The sequence below is a fragment of the Haliotis rufescens genome, unplaced genomic scaffold, assembly GCF_023055435.1.
Source record: "Haliotis rufescens isolate VD_foot unplaced genomic scaffold, xgHalRufe1.0.p SCAF_4, whole genome shotgun sequence".
Classification (NCBI taxonomy): Eukaryota; Metazoa; Mollusca; class Gastropoda; order Lepetellida; family Haliotidae; genus Haliotis; species Haliotis rufescens.
In genome coordinates this window covers 62,847,949-62,873,338 of record NW_025964112.1, presented here as the reverse complement: position 1 = coordinate 62,873,338, position 25,390 = coordinate 62,847,949, and the positions used below count along the sequence as shown (strand labels likewise).

The 25,390-nt window shown below is 41.4% G+C and overlaps 1 protein-coding gene across 1 annotated transcript in view; it reads right to left on the bottom strand.

Moving 5' to 3' along the window:
* Positions 1 to 10,177, bottom strand: part of LOC124112173 (DNA topoisomerase 2-binding protein 1-like) — a 56,354-nt gene extending 46,177 nt beyond the window's left edge. Inside the window, exons 1-8 of the mRNA XM_048382077.1 lie at positions 10,113 to 10,177; positions 7,556 to 7,655; positions 6,811 to 6,953; positions 3,947 to 3,992; positions 3,618 to 3,704; positions 3,082 to 3,189; positions 1,301 to 1,374; positions 295 to 422 (exon numbers count right to left, since the gene is read on the bottom strand). Coding sequence (XP_048238034.1) covers positions 295 to 422; positions 1,301 to 1,374; positions 3,082 to 3,189; positions 3,618 to 3,704; positions 3,947 to 3,992; positions 6,811 to 6,953; positions 7,556 to 7,636 — 667 coding nt within the window. The 5' untranslated portion in view covers positions 7,637 to 7,655; positions 10,113 to 10,177. The remainder of the gene's footprint in view (positions 1 to 294; positions 423 to 1,300; positions 1,375 to 3,081; positions 3,190 to 3,617; positions 3,705 to 3,946; positions 3,993 to 6,810; positions 6,954 to 7,555; positions 7,656 to 10,112) is intronic.
* Between the last annotated feature and the right edge of the window lie 15,213 nt (positions 10,178 to 25,390).

Below are 25,390 nucleotides of genomic sequence, written 5' to 3'. Positions count from 1 at the left end.
ATAGTCGCCTTTTACGGCAAGCATAGGTTGATGAAGACCTAATCTACCCTGGATCTTCACGGGGCTTTCTTCTCCTCACACAGAAGAGAAAGTAAACACTTTCAAAAGTCTTTAATAGATCAGAGCAAATGTTCATGTTGTCAGGATATACACTTATACGTGCATGTTAAATGGAGCTCAGGCTATTAGTGAAATAATACAAGGGTACAGACTGTTGCAACTTATAGGTATTCCTCACAACATGGCTGAACAATTAATGTCAAACACAACATTTATCCCAACCAAGAAACTAACCCTCAGCCTCGATTGTCTTCTTTACTTCCTTCCTCTCATCTTGGTCCAGACCTGACACCGTCACCACAAGGCCACAGAATATAGGACATTGGTACTTCTGGAACTGTTCATCCGTGGCATGGACATGTCTGAATCAAAACAGCATGATTCAGTTTGCATCTGCGTTACCATGACAACACATCACCTACTCTTATCACTGCACAATGACATCGCATATTCATATGAACAGTAAAGTTGAAAGACATCAACATGATCAAGGATGAACACAAAGAATGGTTTTATCATGATCACATATAATGATGATGTTTACTTTATAAACAATGAAAATGTTTACATGTTTGTGTATGTAATTGAGTAAGACCAATTTGTCAGTAAAATGAATCCCCGTCCCTCCTGTCTGACAATATCTGTTATGTTTACTTTGCAAAATATGTAACAAGGGACTGCAGTGACGTCATAAAACAATTGAAGGAGATATAGTGCTGCAAAGATTGTTATTTGGTATGAAAACTAATCATAACATACTATTTTCAGTATGTGCAAGAGTTCCCAAGCTATTGTAAGTCTCAGTGTCTGCTACATGTGTTATTGTGGATCTCAAGTCATTCTTGTTGATGATGGAACATGTAACTTGTCTAGTAGCGAGTGTTAGTAAGTGTTAAAGTTGGGTTTAATGCCTTTTTTAAACATAATCGGGGCAAACCACAATTCGAACACATGATCATTGTTTCTGGCACGCCCAAGGGACGCAACTCTGCACAGCAAACTGCAGTGCCTTAGATTGTGCCCCCTTATCAAATTTTAACGTACCTAATATTGATATTGTGACAATATTACACAGCCCAAGTAAGATATGTTACATTATTTCAGTTTTGCTGTGTCACTCAAAACAACAACTTTTCTCATCTACTCAGTAGATGAACTGTAAAGAAAAGATGAACATCCTCAATCTCCCCATTCTCCCTGCCATGATCCTGCAGACAGGAACACCAACACCAACACCTACCTGTACTTGGCCTTCTCCCACACCGATGTCACCCATTTCGGCATCATGATGTGCTTGCCCAGACTGCCAGCGACCTGAGGTGAAGTCAACAAGCCAGACATCAGTACATTCACAGAGAGATTCACGCACATGTACTACCTATCTCATGTCATAATCGCTACAGGAAACAAACAACTACAATTACCCTGCATTTACCAGAGAGATCCCAATGTGGCTGAAGTTGAAAGTGATGTACACAGGGAGTAGGTGATTATCCCAGGAACCAGACGAACCTCTGGTTGAGATGTGCAATATCCCACATCATCGGTACAGTGACAAGAAAAAAAGTCACGCGTCTTACCACCCAACCACAATCACCTGTTACTTAAAGCATTGGTTACTGTGGGTGCAGAGTAAGCAGCACTTCAGCAAAACATCACCAATTTCATCTGGTGAATACACCGATTTTGCTACTGAAGGTCAAGCGAAAAACGGCACCTTATACATACATTGTACATGTTGTACAATAAAGATTAAAACTATTTATGTAGTAGTGTATATACTTTATTCATATCACTGCCTTCTATCGATACGACATTGTGAATTGTGATATGACAGCACCCTGTCATGCATCTTAAATACAATTTTGGCTTGGGACATATTCCGTTTTCGCCAAGTGGTGCTGTTTTCGCTATACATGCTATAACCCCCTCTTGTAACCTGATGTACCCACTGGTCTGTAGGTGTAAGTGTTACAGACAGACAAACAGTTTATTCAGTAATTTAGGCATCAAGTGTCACTGACTTCTGCAACATCTGACTTGTCACATGAACAAGGGTGACAGTTCTATGGATACACAACTTCTTTATTACAATGAATGCAATGTTTCAGAGTAGATGCTAACAACGTAGATACTAGCACTGTGATAACACTGTTAGTATCTACACGGAAACGTCCCATTGATTGTAATATAGAACTTGTATATTCATCGAATTATCTCCCCTGTTCATCATACCAACTTCTAAATGCCACTTGAAGAAAAAACAAGAAAGCAGCATTATCACTATCCCCCGCCATGGGGCACATTAGAATTTTGTTTGTTCATATAGTAGTGTACATAAACTATAAAAAGAGAGTCCTATAAAGCCTTAAGAAGAGATAGACACTTGGGCCACTTTATCTTATCAGAAAAAATGATTAAATGTGAAATTTATACACACAAAAGGCCCATTCTCTCCATCTTGATAAGTATCTCTTACATTAGCTTATTTCAGTAGTTTCTGAGAACACTTGTCCCCATTGCAGACACTATGCACCAAGTAAAATAACATAGATCAAGGGCTGTAAGTCTGTAAACAAAATAATTTACAGCACCAATTTTCGAAGTCAGTCATGAAAAGGATCTATTAGAAAAGTATCTATTAGATAAGCATGCAAACTTTCATTCATTAAACTTCAGAAAAACTGAGAAAAACTTGTCCCCATTTCATGCAGTATGCACTAAGCTGAAAAGCATGGAGCTAGGGCTATAACCCTAACTGAAGTACGACACCAATTCTGGAACTCATTTGAGATCAAGTAACATCAGTGTGTAAATTTCATTTCTCTGACTTAAATAGTTTTTGAGAAATTTGTCCCCTTTGAGAAGTGGGCGGACAGATGGACAAACTCCGTCCCTTTATCCCACACTTCGTGGCAGGAGATAATAATGGCACATATCTATTCCCTGATTACCATGATGACAACCTACCCAGGCCAGCTGGTAGGAACATGACAAACACATGGAAGAAAGGGGACTCACAACATATTTCTTGCTGCCCACTTCCCCAGCAATGAGGTGCGTGACTGCATCCGTGAAGTCCTTGCTCACCTCGCCCGCCATGTACTCAACCTGCTTGTGGATCTGCTCCTGGAGAAAAACACACACTTATCATAGCTCATTGCTTCACTGAGATCATAAAGTGTACAGTAAGCATGTTAAGATATATATATCATGTTCATTAAATAATGTGACCATTGAAATAATGTGACTGTATTCTTCAGAATCGCAAACGTGATTCCTACAAATGTCAAGAAGAGTTAAACCATAAAAAGTAAACATAACCTGATGAAAGCCAGGAGACAAAGCTTGAGTTTCCATACATTTCTGTATTATATGAATTCCCCCACGGGAATGAACACAAAGAAGACATAAAATATAGGTAGAGAGGAGTGGGTGAACATTCCCCAGGCCACAATTCGGGATCTGATCATAGGACGACGATGCCAGTCGGTTTATGACTCTTATGATGGCCATACAAGGTATTGAGAACAGATGAATCACTGGATAAAACCTACCCTCACATCCTTTTCTATACTGGTACAGCTGACCAACACATCCTTCATCGCCATGTTGTAAATAGGGACACGTCTTCGGGGAATTTCCTGGGGACATTTGGAAATCGTTTAATATTATTTATTTTATAATTTCACATAAACTTACATCATAACATGGAAATGTTACCTAATTCCGATATATATTACCGGCATATATGACATTTTATACACAGAGGGATGAGAATGGGTATTTTCCTTTTCAGCTGAATGTGATGAAAAGATTGCCCACATGATGACAAACAGGAAATTGCAAACACTTTCTATGTCTATCTGTACACAAACACACATACCATTCTCAGCAGCATGCAGGACAGGATGCACTGAGGGCCATACACTCTGCAAAAGGTAGAAACAGCCACATTAAGTATGGTGAGAGGACAACTCAATACCATCAGGTGTGTCATTATGTGAAATTTCAGTATCCAAACACTGAAGTCTTGAACTGAAAAATATGTTGAAATCATGATATGTACTAAAATATTGCAATGCAATACCTCAGACAAACAGGAAACATCACTTCCAAGTACACAAAATCCATGTGTAGTTCACCTGAGTGAGTGAGTGAGTTGAGCTTAACACCGCTTTTAACAGTATTCTAGTTATATCACGGCGTGTCAGCTTAATGTGGGAGGAAAGCCCGAAGTGATGCAGGTCTCAGACGTTGACAACTTCAGTGAAACCCACGAGCACGGGTATGGTGATGACAAACTTAGAAACATAATTTGGACGATCCAGGATTCGAACCCACAATCATAGGTTTCTGGCGTGCCCAAGGGACGCAACTTTGCACAGCTCATTGCTGTGCCTTAGACAATTGGGCGACCTGTGCCCCCACCTGACTTATGAAGACCCAATCAACCCAATCTCATTCAAATCAGATCTTAATTCTCGCAACTGCTAAACAAAGATCTGACTAACAAGAAGTCGACAATAGCCAATCAGAAGGCAGCTTAATCAAGCTTTTACGGCACGAGTTTCAAACTGGCGACTACGCTTCGAAACATATCTTGACATATACTCGATTATAAAAAATCAAAAACTGAACAAAAGAACATTCTGGAATGGCTAATAGATGGTCTAGATTGTATGAATGACATAAAGCCCATAACTGTTGTTCGGAATACCCTTTGTGTGTTTTTTTTAGTTTGCATGATCAAAAATCACATTCCAACTGCCACTTTCATGATCTAATAAGCGATGCTCTGATTGGTCAGATGAAAGGTAGTTTTGACATGACCCGCAATGGGATGTCCTCAGATCTTTGTTTAGCGGTAGCGAGAATTAAGATCTGATTTTAATGAGATTGACTTCAACCTTATTTTGGTACAAATATCTATAGTGACTTAATGAAAAATTGGTGCAAAAGATTCTGGGAAAAACTATGTTGAGTGTATTCAGTGATGCCTTGAACAAAGCTGGATCTTCTTATGGTCAATACACAAATGATACATTCACACAAAGTTTACAATACAATTACAACATGTACAAGTTACAATAAAATCACATTGATTTAAACAAGATCAGATGTTTTCATACAAAGGAACCTGCATGCCAAATTTCAGCTTCATCAATCATGTCAATCAAGCAAGGATATAAGCATATTAATATTGCAAAGGCTTTTCAAATGCAAAAGTCAGTGTCAGGGTTACTGGCCGTCAGATGGTCAGGGACCTTTTTAAAGGGGAAGTGTACACGCAAAAATCACTTTCTTTCTTTTTCTAAACAAAACGCAATTTTAGAATTAATTAGTATCTGTGTTTGAAAATATACACTCATTTTTTTTCACAGTGAAAGTAGGAAGCTCACAATAGTGTTAAAATGATATGCCGTTATGAGGCCTTCGTTTGACGAGCGAAATAGGCCTGAGTTATCCCCCTTAGATTATGACGTAATTGGTGCCAATTCAACTGGGTCCCTGTCTATTCTCAACGCAAAAGATATCAAGGACCAGTTTGCGGTCAAACAACATGGTCTACGACACACTCTGGCGCAGTAGTGACTCAGCATAACACAATTCTGGCTGGCATCTGAGACGCTAGAATCACAAAACTGTACCTACACCACGTGAAGCGGCTCTAACAAAGCATGATGACGTCATAATGTTTATCAATTGGCACCAATGACGTCATATTGCAAGGGGCATAAGCCATGGTGTTTTTGTTATGGAAATAGAACACTTGGTAAATGTGAAAAATATAAATCGTTTTAATGCAAAAAATATGTTAATTAAATATGATGTTTTTATATTTTTGTCTATGACACTTCTATGTTAACACTTTTAATGTGGAAAAAGTACAAGAAAAATTGGTTCATTTCCGTGTGAACTTGCCCTTTAAGTACCCTTTTTTAAATGCTGTAGGTCCCTAGCTCCAGATGACCAAAACAATGTCTGTTTTGGCTTTGAGCAGCCAAGCGGTAACAAATACATTGTTTTCGGTAACAAGTCAAATTAGACAAAAAACCTGGAATGCCATCCACGGACAGTTGGGGCCTGCAAGAACCTGTTTTGTCATTATCTTCTATATGATAAGGTGTAGGATGGTGGAACATCCAACAGACAGCCTCTGATGATGAATCTTTTTGAAGTAAAGTTTGGTTTCCATTGCAACCATTTGTGAAAAACTACTTTTTGCCATTGCTTCCTGGATGCAGAAAATCTGATGAAACGTGGTAGGCTAGTGTGCGGTTGGGTCTACGAGATTTGCACCTGTTTGTATTTTGATATTTATTTATCTATGACACCAACTATTACGATGTAATGATTGAAAGTTTTCAGCTCCATAGGCCTTGAAGTTTCCGAGGGGTTACCGAAATGCAGTAACATGTATGTTACAATAAACATGTAAAATTAACATGTTATTTCTATTGATCCTGTACTTCAAGATAGTCGCTTTCTCTCGACACAATTCTAGTTAGCCACTTGTCTCAAGCCTGAGTCAAGGAAAATTTTGTTCGATCCAGTAGATTTATCTGATAGTGAATATGATAACACTAAAAGCTACTAAAAATAATGCTTACAGCCAAATTCAGGCTAATAGACTCAAAAGCTGTTGGCCCAGACTGCTAATATCCCAAGATATACATATAATCCAGAACTTCCCCCCATTGGAACTGTTACCATGGTTACACATAGTACATGACAAATCCTTGTCACCTGCATCCTATAGCAGCAAGATGATGGAAGGCCTCTCCTTCAAATGGGTCGATCAAGTAAACACTGCTCCTGTCTTTCTGTTCCAAGTCCAGGCATTCCGCCGGGGTAATCCACAGAGGCTGAAATCCATTCTCAATCAAAATCTGGAATTAACATGGACACATTTATCATGAGTACTTGATTAATAATTCACATACTCAAGTGAACATACACGGTTGTTCTGTTATAATGTATGTACCTATTTACCTGGAAACTTAACAGAGTGAACAGAGAATGAGTGCATGTTATTTTACACTGTAGTCAAGAACACTCAAGTTTTGGGAAAATTTGTGACAGCAACCTGCAAATAATTTTTTCTAGCCATTGCAAACCAGTGGCTGATAGTATGAAAAATGAGTATGGTTTTATGCCACTTTTAGCAATATTCCAGCAATATCACGGCGGGGGACACCTGAAATGGGCTTCACACATTGTACCCATGTTGGGAATCGAACACGGGTCTTCGGTGTGACGAGCGAACGCTTTAACCACTAGGCTACCCGACAGCCCACATGAACAATGAAACAACAGATCAAAAGTACAGTAATCTGCACAGAAATATCTGAAGGAAACAATGTGACAAGCCCATTGCAGTCCATAATAAGTAGTTTCACCACAAGGAAAATACTGATTGAGCAGAAAAAGATAATAACATTTCCCCTGGGAAGTCCAGTTCAACTCAAATACAATTTCAGTGTTCTAATACCTCACGAGCCTCTTTCAATTCATCAGTTGTCTCGCCACCAGCCTCTCCCACACACTTCACCTTCAAGTTATCCTCCGACATTATTGTGGCCCTGTTTCATCTGAGGGGAAGAAGAAAGAAAAACATCGTTACCATTATCTTTAAACATGTTAAGATAATCATTTAAACGAGTGAGTAATTTAAGTGTTGTTCCATATCTGCAAATATAAAAGCACAAAGTTGAATTTGGAGGCACATACGAAGCAATGATATCATATTTTGAATTTCCAAATAATCCAAACAAGCATGAATTAATTAATATTTTTACTGTTTGTTGTTTAAGGCCACACTCATCTGTATTCCAGTGGTCTGTAAATAATCAAGCCTGGACAAGACAATCCAGTGTTTGACATCATGAGCACCGATCCATGCAGTTTGGATATGACAATTGACATGCATTAACCAAGTTAGCACCAGTGTAGTGAGGATCAAACAGCCATATTGATAGTCATTTGCTGCATTATAACAAGAGGTGTGATGTCAAAGTTGCTGACTTGACAGTGCACTCATTCTGCCTGTCAAAATTGGCTTTATGTGAAGTACTGTACATCTGTCAGAGCATTCTGTCTTCATTCTGAATTTGGTGCTTGTGTCATGATATAAAAAGGGTGAGTAAATAGTGTGAACACCCACATGGAAACCCCACACAAGTACCAAACCAATTGGATGTTTGAAAACAGGTGACATCACTCAAGTGCAGTAGAAGTTTGTGAGTGGTGTTAGAGTAAATAGTATCAGCTTGCTCGAGTGATGACATATTTGACAACAACATCTCTAACCACATGTAGCCTGCAACCTCGGGGTATCGCGGTACTTGTCATGTACGCTAAACGGAACAAAATGCACTCACTAACCTTTATGTTTATTCGTGTTCTCTGTATCAGATATCATTCATGTTATCAAACAATGCATATTTTACTAATAAAAGTTCATTATTTACATTAGTAGCTCCGAGTAAAAGCCGGGCCTTGCGCTCTGTTTGACAAGGGAGAGAACTCCATCGTATCGCGGTACAGAGAAAAGTTGCGTATGGAGGTCCAAATTGGACAAAAAGAGGACATAATTCTACCAACCACTTGGTATGATCATGCCAGACATCAGTGATTTGTCCAGACAAGTGCAAAGACAGCACAAGTAAAATTCTAAATGTGTTATCAGCAATAGGTATTCAATGTATATTTACCGAAAAGTAAGAGAAAAATACTTTTATAAGTCAACATCAAAATATCAGAAATGATATTTTAAGATTGTTTAAAGTACATTGGATGACAATAATTTGTCACAAAATGGAAAAATGTTAAAAGTCAACAATAAATATATAAAAAGCACTCCTAGTATGCCCAAAGTATGTATTTATCTTTTGGTTACTAGTGAAGAACGTATTTCTAAGTTTGGCCTTATGGCCCTTATGATCTCCCAATAGATTCTGGGCACAGAGCGGAAAAAAAGTGCGGACTACGTAACTTCCGTTACCTCATTAGTCGCCATGAATATGCAGATGATCTAGTTCAGGTCGATAGAGAAAGTTTACTTGGGGAACTGCGGGTTATATCGTTGGCCATTGATAGATGGGGGTAAGGCAATATTACAACAGATGCCAGAAATATGTATCAACGGATTAATAACTTCTTACTTACAGCAGACGGAACATTCCGAGGAAATTGAAATTGTTTACGAAGTGAGCACTTCCTGGTTACTGATTTGCATTAATAGACAGCCGCTAAGAGGCGTGTCCCGCATGAACTATGGGAAATCACAAATGCCGCGATACGATGAATGCCGCAGTACCATGGGGTCCGAGTATACCACCGTCATGATAGATGAATAAACCTGTGATCTTGATCCGAAATCATTGTGGTAAAAGATCATTACAGAGAACGACATGGAGAAACACAAAAAGGTTTACAAATGAGGTAATGGAGATCACACCAGTTATAAAAAAATACAGCTGAATTCTTTCATGTCAATTATGTATGGTACCTGAGACACATTCCTGTAGTTCCAATAACAGCCCCATGAGCAACACTTGGGTACATTAGTTATGTTGACATGGTAGACAGGTTGTCATGGTTACTGACCCTTACAATATCATCATGAAAAGTGACATCCTCCCTCCAGTCACAATAATTCTAGCCATGTGTTGATATTGTAGACAGACAGAAGCAGGTGTTCTATGACAGATTGAGACTGTTGAATGACAGAAATATTGACACAGGCACACCAGTGATGACTGCATCGATAGCCTTAGGCTATGTCATGTATATAGTACGAGGAATTGAATTTCATGTCACTGAATAACTCCAACAAACACACATATTTGAGGAGATAGTCAGGAAATACGTAGTTTCGAAGTTGTTATTGTTTTGATTGCAAATTCGCGAAATCAGGATTCAGGCGATTGCGAAACGTGTTTGTTTTCACAATTAACTCCACAATCGCATCGTCCGCTGTGGTACCACAAAGAAACTAGTCACAAAAACATCGCTACAAGTTAGTTGTAAATATGAATCAAGCATACCAAACCGAGATATCGTGTTTAAATTCCACTTCCACGACCGCCAAAGTTTTGAATCGCCATATTTGTTTGAGAATAAAAAAGTAACCGATTAAAACAAACGAATTCAGATTCATATGAAAAGATGGCAACAACTTGGTTAAAAGTCGTTTCAAAATATGCATGTTTCTATATAGCACAAATATCATACGATTTTTCATTATGTGACTGATTAATTAATTATCAAAACATTATCTCATTGATAGGGACACCACCATTACATCGAACTAAAACGAAATAAGATTGCAATGAAAATATCTAAATGTTGCAGAGTAAAACACACACTGATGTTTTGGACTTCCGAAAATGTTCAAAAACACCAAGATAACGCCGATTATCTTTTGGATCAGGAGTCGACAGGGAATGAGTAAATATAGAAAGTAAAATGCAGTCACCTAGATTTTCTGTAATCAATACTTTACTTTTGACGAGTGGTAATAATTTCTTTGAGTGTTAATAATGTTCACCTGATACGTTTCCCTCCGCCCTGTTGACACCAACAAGAAACCAAAGAAACTGACAAGCCGAAATGAGTAAAATGTAATCTTTCTCTGTGAAAATGGAAAATCCATTAATATAAATTATAAATACTCAGAACGGCAAGGCTAGGGGAGCTCTATGTGTCTATGTAGTGACGGCAAAGTCTTGTGAGGTGAGGTGAAATTGGGTTTAACGTCGCGTCCAAGATTATTGCACTTATATAGCGACGTGCATGCACGTGTGTCTGTGTGTGGCTGCTTGTACTAGACCGGACTGATGCCGATTTATAGTGCTAACTCACTGAGATACCATGCCGCAGTTTAACATGAATACCCCACTCAGACACAGTATACTGACTCCGAGCCGACCAGTCCTTGCTTTAACCCCTTAATGCCGAGCGCCAGGCAGGGTAACAACAAGTACCATCTTTTAACGTCTTTTGGTATGACGCGGTCGGGGATCGAACCCCGGACCTTCCGCTCTCCGGGCGGACGCTCTACCACAAGACCACGGAGGCGGGCTCAAAGTCTTGTGAGAGTCAAGGAATTGATTGATAGCATGTTCTAGGATGGAGTTAGTTTGGTTATTTTATCCCAAGAATAATTCAAGTCTTTGAAAGGCATTTAGAAGTGAAGGAAGAGAATTTATGGATGTCAACTTCTTTATTATGCGGAACACAACGTTTCGGAGTATATGCGTACTCCTTCATCAGGTGAATGATATTGGACAAACATATAGATTGACAGAAGCATGTCAAGTTATGAGTTTGGGCAGAGGCCACAAAATACGGTCTCTGGTTTGGGACAGACAAGGTGAACATCGCTGAAATCGGAGAATACGGTATGGGTTTTACAACCGATCAAGCCTGGAGCTTTTTGCAAACGGAGTGTTTGGGGGTGGGGTGCACACAACGGTTTGGATTTAATATTGAGAAAATGAATGGATATAATTCCGAAAACTGTTTGCGACTGTTCAGCAAACAACTAGTCAATTAATTATCAATTCTCCAATGACAGAAATAGTTTGTAGTGAATTTCACTGTCCACTTAACACTTTTACTGATCAGTTAGTAGTTTTTTACTAAGGGGCTTGTCGTAATTATAATTATTATAACTAAAAAATGTTAAGTAGTAATCAGATAAACGTTCACTGTCAGCTTCCTGTATGAGAGAAATACTACTAGGCATACAGCAACAACACATTGGTGAACGCAAAGTTTTTCAAACCTCGGTTGGATTCGAACCTACAACCGCTTCGTTGATGGTCAATCACTGGATTGTCTGGTCCAGACTCGATTGTCTTCAGACCGCCGTCGTATAGCTGCAATATTGCTGAGTGCGGCGTTAAACAACAAACAATCATTTATACTCCCTCACGTGCGCTGCGGAGACTGTTGTCGCCACAAGTGTCAATTTACCTTGTCTCCATTAGCTTGATTTACTTGTAAACAAAATGATGTTATTGTTGTGCCAAGTCCATTGTAGGTCCTGGTGGTATATGTGTTATGCACGAGTCTGTGAATCTGATTTGCACATCTAATTTCAATATATATAATACATCTCATCCATATTTGACTATAGCCTGATGAAGGGCACGGGTGACCCAGTCGTCTAAGGCGCCGCGATTCGCTGTTCAGTGTTGCGTCCCTTGGGCACGCCAGAAACCAATGATTGTGGGTTCGAATCCCGGTTCGCCCCGATTATGTTTCTAGGTTTGTCAGCACCATACCCGTGCTCGTGGGTTTCACTGAAGTGGTAAACGTCTGAGACCTGCACCACTTCGGGCTTTCCTAACACATTAAGCTGACACGCCGTGATATAACTGGAAAACTGTTAAAAGCGGCGTTAAACCAAACTCACTCACTCACTCACTATAGCCTGATGATAGGCACGTTATTAAACAATTTAAACTCTAAACATGTTGGCACTACGAAGCACACACACACACACACACACACACACGCGGACATGCACGTCGCTATAGTGCAATAATCTGAACCCCACCAAATGCGATGGCTTTCTCTCAATCGCCGTTACCCCTGGTGTTGCATAACTTCTTTTGAGCACCACATTATCCCTTCAACATCTTTTTCAGAGATAGTTGTTGAACAAAACAAAACTGAAATCTGACTGGGTACATAATATTCATCTGAAATATTAGTTTTTATCAGATATTTTCTGACTGTATTGTCAGCAAGATTTGGTCCCTGTGGAATTCACATACACATGATGAACCTGTGAAGATCCGGGGTAGAATAGATCTTCAGCAACCCATGCTTGCCGTAAATGGCGACTATGCCTGTCGTAAGAGGCGACTAACGGGATCGGGTGGTCAGGCTCGCTGACTTGGATTATGCTTGTCATCGTATCCCAGTTGCGTGGATCTATGTTCATGATGTCAGTCACTGGATTTTCTGGTCCAGACTCTATTATTTACAGACTGCAATATCGCCGAGTGCGGCGTTATACAACAAACAAACATACACATGATGACATGTCTTTTCGTATACACCCAGTGTCAATGTGTAGGTGAAGGTGTGTTACAGACCACATGATGAAATAAGACTAATGAGAAAAAACACGAATGGAACACGTTTCAGTAGTCAGTTGATGTTTCATTTGACAGGCGGATGCGGCTGTCAATATTTTAATGTTGAAATATATTTGTTGGTCTTTATTGCAAAGAGTGAGAGATAAACAAAATATTAATCCCTAATCTTAAGAGTATGCATGGTCTTGTCACTCGATGTGAAATCCCAGTCTAATTTACTTGCTCTAGCTGACCGCCTCCGTGGTCTGGTGGTAAAGCGTCCGCCCGGAGAGCGGAAGGTCCGGGGTTCGATTCCCGGCCGCGTCATACCAAAAGACGTTAAAAGATGGTACTTGTTGTTAACCTGTCTGGCGCTCGGCATTAAGGGGCTAAAACAAGGACTGGTCGGCTCGGGGTCAGTATACTGTGTCTGAGTGAGGTGTTCATGTTTAACTGCGGCATGGTATCTCAGTGTGCTAGCACTACAAATCGGCATCAGTCCGGACTAGTACAAGCAGCCACACACACACACACACGTGCATGAACGTCTATTTATAAGTGCAATAATCTTGGACGCGACGTTAAACCCAATTTCACCTCACATCACTAGATGAATGCGATAGTGCCGAAGCGACGTTAAATTGTAACTCACTCACTTACGTCACTTGCTCCAGCTGTGTACACTGATATGACTATAGTGTTCATAAATTGGATGCCAAAACACATTAAGTGGCATATAGAGGGGCATCTTCCCGAGGACGAGTTAACTGACTTTTAAAGTCCAGTTTCCATCCTTGCCGAACTAGACTGGAATTCCTGGGCTCGATCGTAGCGCCACCAGTAGCTTTTACGAGTTATGTCCTTTCTATGCCTCTCCTATTGACCAATCAGATTCAACCTCTCGTATCACTTGCACTTGCTTCAAACAAAACGGTGGCGCCCAGTCAAGACGATCTGATTGATAATCAAGATCTATATTGTGATAAAACGAGCCTTACATCGCGAAGTTCATCAAATCACGTGAGCACCTTGATTAAAAGCATGAAAGGATTTAGAAAATATATGTTGACAACTAGTTAGCGGTGCACATGTTTTGCAAATCCTGCAGTCGACCGAAATCTGCATGACCCTTTACGAACCGGATTTCGATTTCGGTGCGCGATTTTGATTGGACTATGCATAGACTCGTTAGTCCAGCCAAAATGTAACTCCATAATACCAGCCTCGTTCGGCAAGGGTGGAAACTGGACTTTTATAGTCAGTTAACTCACTTGCCTCGGGAAGATGATAGAGGGGTGGGGTTGGCCCCAACTGCCTATTCCGTTTTCAACGACGATTCATGATGAGAGGAATTCATCGAACATACATATACATGTATGTGTTGAAACCTTCTAGAGTGACCGAGTTGGTTTTTTCGTCACTTTTACCAGCAATATCACAGCGGTGTTATCAAGAAATGTGCTTATGGATATTGTGGGGAAAGTGTTTTGAGACCATGTGCGATCACGAGAATCATGCGCTGTTTTCGTGCGAAATTAAAAGGCGCCTTTCGTGTCTACTTCCATACAGGGTTCAAACAAGTCAAGTATATATTTTCTGGATATTGGTATATTTTCGCAAATTATTTCGATATATTTAATAATGTTTAAGTTTTACACTGAATAAAGGCTCCTCCTTGGTATACTGGGACGTCAATCCCCGAGTAGCAGATTGGGGTCTCTGGTGGGTGTGGGTATATGGGGAGGGTAGATGATGGGGTAAGACAAATATGATCTTTACCTAGACTCATGACTTACTCCAGTGCAATTCACAAAAACTGCCCCCATCTAAAAGGATCTTTTTTTAAATATTGTTTGTTATTTAACGCCACGCTCAGCAATATTCCAACTATATGATGGCGGTCTGTAAGTAATCGAATCCGGACCAGATAATCCAGTGATTGACATCATGAGCATCGATCCACGAAATTGGGATACGATGACATGCATCAACCAATTTTTAAGTCAGCGAGCCTGACCACCCGATCCCGTTAGTCGCCACTTGGGGCGGTCGGGTAGCCTAGTGGTTTAAGCGTTCGCTCGTCACGCCAAAGACCCGGGTTCGATTCCCGACATGGGTACAATGTGTGAAGCCCATTTCTGGTGTCCCCCGCCGTGATATTGCTGGAATATTGCTAAAAGCGGCGTAAAACCATACTCAGTCAGTCAGTCAGTTAGTCGCCACTTAATTACGACAAGCATGGGTTGCTGAAGACCTATTCTACCCCATGTCTTCACGGGTCCCACCGAGAAGTGTCAGTGTCAGTACATACATGCTGACCCGTGAAGATCCGGAGTAGAATTCAGCAGGGTTAAATCTACAGGTTACCTGTAGCTTTACATTCAAAACACAGTATGTTTATCACGTAATCAAACAAACAAACAAAACATACATGCTACTCCTCTTACTGTGGTTACAGATGACAGATTAACAAAAGTTATAAGAAAGAATCGGATATTCTTTAACTTCTCCAGAGTAGTATAGTTTCTGCGATTTTTCATGGAAGATTGGCAGGTGAGGTACGCGCTAGCTCGATCGGGACATGCTGATCGTGCTAGCAAGCATTATATGCTGGGTGTGTTTGGGCGACCGTTTTCCGTTATTAATTCATAATCTAAACGTGAACAAGTATTGGCTTGTAAATTCGGTTTTGAACTTTGAACGTTTTATTTTTGGTTTGGTTTGTTTTATTACGCCGCACTCAGCAATATTCCAGCTATATGACGGCGGTCTGTAAATAATCGAGTCTGCACCAGACAATCCAGTGATTTACATCATGAACATCGATCCACGCAATTGGGATCGATGACATGCATCAACCAAGTCAGCGAGCCGTAGATCACGGGGACCGCCTCCGTGGTCTAGTGGTAACCCCGGGACCCGTGAAGACCCTGGTAGAATAGGACTTCAGCAACCAATGTTTGTCGTAGGAGGCGACTAACGGGACTACTACATGTATTTACAAGATCTATTACGTCGTTTTGTTAATTATCCCAAGGGCGATGGGTGACCTTGTCGTTGACGGAATTTTATGTCCCTTAACACGGACTTATTTACGAGGCTTTGTAAAACCAAAAGTACTGTTTGTGTGTCAGTGAAAATTGACGTTTTCAGCATTGTTTCTAAAACAAAAACGTTTCACCCAAACGCATACCACGTGCTGCTCGGAGGATCTGGCAGCCGACTGGAGCAGACAAGTCAGTACTTTCCCGAGGGAACATTTGGTCGGCAACGATGTGGTGTCATACCCGGCTCCAACGAATAGAAGGGGTTTGACAGGTTCACGCTAAGGTGGGATTCAAGGTAAGATTTTGAGAATTTTATGTCATGTATGTGTTGACGAGTGCCATTGACAACTTCTAGACGTTAACAAGTCCGTAATGTCAAAACAGGCACACCACAATAATCTCTTTAAATAGAAAGTCCACACCATTTCTTGAGTAAAGGGTTGAATTTTTACAAGTATTTTTCCAAGGTTTTCGGTAAACTAGCGTTTTACATATATTACTTTCCAACAATGCAGTTTACCTGGTGAAGCCCCCATTCGCTCAATTACCGCGCTATAGCGCTGTCTCGCTATACCGCTACCGAGGCTCAAGCTCCAACACCCCTTGGCAACAATGCAGTTGAGCTCTACCATCAGCTCATCAGCTCATCAGCTCAATTACCGCGCTATAGCGCGACCGCCGTCTCTCTAAACTGTTATCGTGGCTCGCTTCACGATCCAACACCCCTTTTCGGTCCTTAGGGTTAGGGAGCGACCATTTGATTTCTATGCGGGGCGGGGCAGGGCAGGGCAGGGCAGGGCAGGGCAGGGCAGGGCGGGGCGGGCGGGGCGGAGGGGGCGGGGGGGGGCGGCGGAAGTTGTTTTCTCAGCAAACTATTTTTTTCTGAAGCCATTTCGAACAAACTTTTTTTGTTGTAACATACAGCTGAACAAACTATTCATTTCAGATGGTAATTTTGCAATTTTATTATAGAGTAAAATATGCAATCATATTTCAGCAAATGCAGCCTGTGGTGTATTATAACATGAACAGCTATAGAACACCCGTTATAATAGTCTTCATTCCCTGACATAAATACAGTAGTCCTGTTTGTAGCCTGGTGGAGGACGCGGTAATAGCTGTTTCTTTAGTCCCGGCCCGTATCGGTGGTATACTTCCAAGCCATCGTAACTGTACCAACCTTTGCCTGGCACACACACACATCCCACGAAATGACCCGTAAAGCTACTCATTCCATTGGCAAAATAGTTAAGAAAATGAAACCTTCTCATACTGCGGGACAAAATGTCCTGACAGGCTTTGTCACTAGACACAAATGTCGGAACAGTAGAACTGAAACATACGAACACTGTAATCAGACAATGTATACAGCAAAAACAGAGCAAGACGTCTCTCCAGCAAAGGATGATGGTGTGCATTGACGTGTTCAAATAGATGTTTCATCACAACAGAAACACTTATGACCAGGTCATATCCAAAGATCATATAATATAGTTTTATTTGAAGGATTTTGGTGAAAATTGTTCATACCGATACCTTTTCATTTAATACATATGGTTTATTTGTATTTCAAACCATTCCTCAAACAAACCACAATATAAATATGTTCAACATTTATCAGTGAATAAATGTGTTCTTTTACAACATTGTAGCTTGGTTATTTCTTTTTGGAAATTGTTAAATTGGACGCCTGAATATTTGTACATGCATTTAAATAGCAAAATGTGCTGAACTGAAGCCATTAACTTCATATACAGAAATAGCAACAAATAAGATTAAAGTAATAGTGATGTTGCGCCGAAGGCGGCGGAAAATCTTTACGTTTATAATGCTGGAATAATTCTTTAATTTAATAGATAAATGTTGCAATGACATGCAAAATTATATCTGGAAACAAACTATTCATTTTTCTCACAGTAGTAAACATTCTATTTATTTTACTGATTATCTCCAACAAACTATTCATTTGTAAATACTTCCGGCCCCCCCCATAGAAATCAAATGGTCGCTCCCTTAGCGGCAACAATGCAGTTTACCGGGCACAGCCCGGCTTCTACCATCCGCTAAATTACCGCTCTGTAGCGCGGCCGGTGTCTCGCTATACCGTGACCGTGGCTCACGCTCCAGTGACTCCAACACCCCGTGGCGGTCAAACACCCCTTGGGGGTCCTTAGGGTTAGGGTTTAGGGTTAGGTTAGCCACCCAATTCTCACACGTCTTTAGGGTCAAACACCCCTTGTCGATCCTTAGGATTAGGGGTTAGGGTTAGCCACCAATTCTTACCTTTCAAGCGTTAATCCGTTTAATCGTTTAATCCGATTAGAGTAATCCCTTAAGACACGTTTCGTCCCACCAGGACTCGTCTGCAGTTTCCCTCCAGGAAACCAAGCTGCACTGATGTGTTTCAGTTGGCTGTCTGTTTGGGAACTGTCACTTTGGGCCAAAACACATCAAGGCGTGGCTTAGGCAGTGGTGCTTTCGGTTGGCGCGACTACGTTCTCGATGGAATGGAGAGCTTTCCGTTCCTTGATACGAGCTGCAACACTGTCCAAAGTGGGCGTGTAGCTTCACTGCATCCAGGAAGGCCAGGAACTTATCAGGGGCGCCGCTCAGGTACTTCTTGCGAAAAAAGTACTCAACAAAGTATGAATCATAGTGATTTTGAGTCCCGGAACTTGGAATGGCACAATTCTTCACTGCACGCCAGATTGACTCTATGGTGTTCGTGTGTGCCCCGGTCTCTGGGTCTTTAAAGTTTACAGAGTGGTTGACGGTTTGATGAGTGTAGCCAATCTTTCCCAGGGAACTGTAGGCTTTCCAACAATGGGTAGTGATGGTAGTCCCTTTCGCTACATGTTTCTCGATAGCCGGGATGAGGGTGACCGCACTCCTGTCTGCCAACGTCGTCAGGAAAACTTGACGACTCTCACGCTCAATTCTGCCTATCACCCAGACTCCTTCGACCCTTTTCCCACGGTGGTACTTGCGTTTCCAAAACTTTGACTCGTCAATCTCCACCGTTGTTCCAGGGCCGCCGATCTTTTCACTGTCCGCTTCAATTATGGTCATGCAAACTTCTCTGCAGAACCTGTTCCAATCCACTAAAGTGTGATTGGAACCAACTCGAAGTTCCCGCTGTATGACATGACCGAGAGTCTTGTACACCCAGTAGTACAGGTGCTTCAAGAGCTGGGACAGCGTTAGATGGGAGCCGGAAAACCAACTCCCCTCATGTATCGACACCTTCTGCCCGCAGCTTTTGGTCCGGCAGCGCCAAACCAGGTTGTCTCTCCCGTAACTCAAGTCTTTCTTCCGAGTCAACTGGCCACTGCCGCAACGGGGACAGGCTCCTGCGAAGTCATCTATGACCCCACGTCGTGAGGAAGACTTGGCGACACTCATGTTCTATCCCGCTGAGCACGTAGACTCCCTCGGCCCTTTTACCACGTCGGTACTTCCGTTTTCCAAACTTGGACTCATCGATCTCCACTGTGGTTCCAGGGCCGCCGATCTTCTCACTGTCTGCCTCAATGACTGTCATACACACTTCCCGGAAGAACATGTTCAAATCCGCTAACGTGTGATTGGAACCGACTGTCAGTTCCCGTTGGATGTGACCGGCAGTCTTGTACACCCAAGTAGTACAGGTGCGCCAGGGTGAGGTGGGAGCTGGAAAACCAACTCCCCTCCCGAATCGACACCTTCTGCCCGCAGCTCTTGGTCAGGTATCGCCAAACCAGGCCATCTCTCCCGTAACTTGAGTCCTCCTTTGAAGTCAACTGGCCACTGACTACCACAATGGGGACAGGCTCCTGCAAAGTCCCCTATGACCTCGCGGGTAGTGAGCCAGTCAAGAGAGTAGTGTGGTACCAGCGAATTTCCGAGATAATCTGGTTACATTATATTACGTTGCCCTCGGAAATTCGCTGTTCTGGCCCTGGCCCCTATGAATGCCTTTGGGTGTTTACCTTAATTGTTAAGAGAACAATGGAGTCGTAAAATAACAATAGATCAAAGAGGGTATTAGGGAAAGGGAGTGATACCTCGTAATGACATAACAATATGGCAGTCATAACCTATGTTGTTTGGGGGGTTGTCTCTCTGGTGATCGCCATTTTGGGTCTTGAATCTTGACGTTGGTCGACTTGATCTTGAGTGTTGGTAGCATGGTTGAAAGTGACGTACTCACATGATTACATGAATATGGCTGTGTCTGGATGGCGTTGTCGAGGATTGTCACGATTGCTGGTTTAGGCTGCTGACGTTTGGTAAGGCTGGGCTGTTGTCTGTCGTCGTCTTTGTTTTACCCCGTCAAGATGGCGGCTACATGGCTTGATGCTGCTTTTGTCTCCCATCACCTCTGAACTACCATTTGCTATGCTGCGAGTTAGAGTAGGGGGATCCTGCGTGAGTCACAGCAAACTCACGCCACCTGGATACTCCACCAAATTAACAACGCACTGGAGCATGTGCTTGTAGACACAGGTTGCTGATGAATAATTTTCATACTCGTATATGCAAAGGGTCGGCATATGGTTCTCGGTTGGAAGTGACAATGTTCATTCAGACCGGTTGGAAGTGATTATGTTCACGACTGTCAGTACGTCCCACCTGTTTGTTGCCGCGATATCTCAAGAACTAAACACTGGATTGTCTTCATATTTGGAACTATGGTGTATATACAGACTCCGCAGACACCAGTCGATTCTGGTGACCTTAACTTAATTTTCAAGGTAACAGCAGGGAAATCTGTTATTCGAGATGGAAAACAGTGTTGCTGCGATATCTCCAGAACTAATTTCTGGTAATTCCTTCATGTTCGATATTGGCTCTTGGAGTACGACAATTAGTTCCATGGAGGTATCTAACACAGAAAATAATATTATTCAAAAGGAATAAAATATTTGGGGAAAAAACACATATTGCATAAAGCAGCGGGGGACATTTCGTCACTTTCTTACAAATACTTGTTTACGTTTCTTTCTCCCCCCCCCCCCCCCCCCCCGCCGTTTCAATGGCAACAAGATTGATTTTGACTGTTCATAGTGGTGTGTACCTTGCATAGAAAAACCAAGTTCTGAATTCCGTGGTATTTTGATAGTTCAATAACTACGCTTGTATACATACTGAGGGTGCAGGCTAAAAAGGCACCTCAGCAAAACGGCACCGATTTCTCTGGCGAAAATGGCTTCTATGTGTTTGGCGAAAACGGCACCTCTGTTTTTAATAATAACAATTTTTGTAGTAATATATATGGTTTATTTACATGTAATTGGATGTATGTGATGTATTTACACAGACAGGTAAGAAGTCCTCGGCAATCTGAAAATATGAATAAAAGTTAAAATACAATATTTGTTCTGTTACAACATTGCGGTTATTCTGAGAATTTATACAATAGCATTATGTAGTTTACTTTATTATTAGTAGTACCTCAAAGTCCAAAGTCCTCGGCTCTTTGTGGCGCAACAGTTCCCAAGTTCAGTTCGCCATGCGAATGAGGGTTGAATGGTTTTGGCGTCCACCAGCCTGGTCAGGGTTGACAAGTCTCTGTTGAGCATCTTCACTGATACTGGCGCCCGATTTGTAGATGTTTTCGACAGCTTGTTCCTTTACCTAAAACATAATATGTTCAATTACTCTACTGTAACAATAAGCTAATCAACATGTTATTGAGAGCTTCTTGTAAATTACCGAGAACAATTACACCAATCGGTTATAACAACAATATTAATACCTCAACTCGGACTTGAATTGCTGTGAACACTGTCCTGGTACCTGGTTAGGTACTCTTCTTCTGCATCTTCTGATCGGTAGCTTTGTCAGTTTCCAATCACCTTCAATGATGGGATCTACGCATCTCAAACAGCGGAAAGGGAAGTCTTCTTCTGTTCGGCAAATTTCTTTTTTACGGGGCCAGTTATCACGATACAGCATGTTGATTTTTTTCTGACATTCTTCTCGCATACAACACATCGAAAGGCCATTATGAATAATTGTGATCTGACAGCACCATGTTTGGCCTCTTAAATACAGTTTCAGCTTAAATTGAGTAAAAGTACTTAAAACTTCAAAGCGTATAGTGTTTTCACAATTAGCTAACTGCGCCTACCAATCAGTCAGCGAGTAAATTGGAAAAGGGGTCTAATTTCTTACTTGTTTTATGTAAGTTTATTATCTTTTATTTGACCAAGGTGTAAAAAAAATAAGGTGCCATTTTTGCCAGGCACTAGTAGCCGTTTTCGCTGGAGTCGAGGTGCCGTTTTCGCTATAACCCCATACTGATTAGATAGAAATTCTCATCAGGTTGGATTTAAAGTTACAGATTTGTTCTTTCGAATTTTTAGGGGCTTGGGGATTTGTCATTTTCTGATGACTCTTGTGTACATTTAAGATTAATGGAAGGATTACATCTACTAAAATATGGACAGTAACCAAGTTTAGCCAAGCACCCGATGAAACATCGTCTTTGTCACCCGATCAAAGATGAAAATCTTGCAGTCACTGTCTTGCGATTGTGCTTGATTTATGCGGTTCTACGTTAGACGCTTGTGAAGCATCGCAAGGCTGTTCCTTACTGGTGGGTGATGTTCGACAGTTCTCTGAAAGAAAGTAACTTTATATAAACCATCAACCAACTGACAAAGTGAACTGTAGTGTGCTCAAAACGAAGAGGTACATTATAATTCATAAACAAAATAAAAATAGAAAACATACCTTTCATTGGAGACACCACACGAACACATCTTGAACATCTGGAGATGTACTGAAAACAGCAGAGGATATTCTTTGACGCAAGGTGAAGATCAGACCTTTGGTTGGCATTTTAAGGATGATTGCAATTTAGTAAACGGGGAGTAAGTCAAAGGCTATTCTCTTGGTGGACTGCTTGCTGAAGCTTGTGAGTTTGGGGCTGGCTCAACGTCGCTCTGGTCTACGTCTAATTTACACGAGCATTCCAACTAGATTTCTTATCTTGACGCGTGTAACTATTCTTCATAATTAAAGTTTTAGATTAATTGTTTAATTTCCCTGATAATATTGCAGCTATAATATGGTAACACACTCTCATTGATGGGCACTGACAGGACTCTTTTGGATGCAGCCAAACAGCATATGGATTACCTTTGCTGCCAACTACCACAAAACATGCCCTGTCTGGTACATGAGTTACACCCCCAGCCTAGTACAAGGTGCGGGCCAGGTGTATTTGTGAAAGTCGCTGTGCCTGGGTGGTAGCTGTCGTGTTGAGGCCCCCAATCCGATCCATGGTGTCTTCCCAGTTAGGTATACTAATACCAGCGGAGGTTTTGATTGCTTCAACAATCTTGTCTGGGTACATAGCAGCCTGTGGTACAACTTTATCTGAAAGTTCCCATGCGAAGGCTGACGGGTTAGATTTCAGCTGGAAGTCGACTACACTTGCCTGACCTGATTTCTAGGTACAAGAAGTTTTTTAGATGGAAAAGGGCTAACACAACTTGATGGTATCTGTTATTTAAAATCACATTCTTTTGGAGAGAATTGAAGTGAAGTTTGGACAAATTGAGCAGCTAGTTGAAAATGTATTTTGATCAAAGTATTGTTTAAAGATTTGAGTTCTTGATACTGGAGGTGGAAATCTTCCTGGTCTTTCGTCCTTAGAAGGCTCTCCAAATGATTGGTATAGACGTCTATCTGGTCACTACTGGCATTTTTCTTACGCAGCCATTAGCGAAGGTCCTGTTCTGATTCCAGCAGTCTATTCCTTGCCTTTGTAGCTCTTTTTGTAGTGATGGCTTTGTTGGCTACAAATAGTACATGGCTGGAGTCAAGAATGGACAGTTTATCTGATTGTCTAAGAAATATTGATGAATCTTCATAAATTTTCGTTCGTGGATAAGAAATGCTAAAGTGGTGGTGAAGGATAGTGGTTACATGGAAATTTCCTAAATTATATGTGATGTCATATCCAAGAATGATAGGTGTAGCCAGTTCCTTGTCATGATTTTAAGGTTATTCATAATGTTATCTAATGCCAATACTATTCTGAGATCTGGATAGGTAATGATACCAAGGCTAAAGGGCTGAAGGTAATGGGGAAGTTCTTGTACACTGACATAATCAAGATACCATATAAAGTGTTGGTTTTGTCATAGTTGTGCTTGGTTTCTAACTTGTATCTGATTTCATTGGTTCAAAACACCTTGGAATGTGCCAGAAATGGATGGGTCGGTTATTAATTAGCAATAAGTTGCTGACAGGTGCTGGTGTCCCTTGCCTTTGCTAGTTCTACAGTGTTCGTGGTCTCCACGTAATCTGTTACCATGGGGCATTGGTTGTGTGCTGAATGGTCTCCTTTATAATGAACTATTTTAAACGGAGATATCTTATGGCGTAATTCTTATTTGCCGATTTGTTTTGGGACTTCTTTAGAATCTGTTGTAAAATAATATTCCTTACATTAAACCTCCTAGAGGACATCGGGAACATCTGCCTCCTTGGCTCCTGACAAATCTCGTCACTATACCTTTCTCCGTGTGACATCTTAGATACTTTACCAGAGACGCCAACAAGTACTGCAGTCATTGTCAGATTGTGTGATTGGGAATGGGATGTCACTTGCTACTCGGTCACTGTTATTGGGTAACACTTGGAGAAGGTCAGGTCGCCAACAAGTACTGAAGTAGATTTTAGTAGCTTTTAACAGCCTGGGCCAAGCCGAACCGAACACTTCTACTGTTGAGAATGTAGAAAGAAAGGCTTCACTTTGAGCAACGTGTGTGCTTTAAATACCACGATTCGTGACATAATGTACTGTTCTATAGATGTAAACACATTTGATGATACATCTGAAAGGTTTAAGTTGATTTTGACAGCCCAGGCCAAGTTGGACCAACACTTGTGAGACACAGTATGCGGGAAAAGAGCTTCACGTTACGTGTTTGCCTGTCTATGGATCACAGATTTCTGCATGTAGCACAAACTTTTCTACAAGTGTTAATTATGAAAATAATGAAAGGGATAAAGGGAGTGACTAAGTCGTATTCATCGGACCAAGTTGCAAATCAGGCCACATCAGCGACCAACTGGTCTCAGCGGAGCACATCCCCCCCTCCCCCCCCCCCCCCCTCCGAAACCTTGTTCCACCTGGGGATGGCTCCTTGCCCAGGCGAGGCACAAGAGACATGATCAACAAGCCCGGCT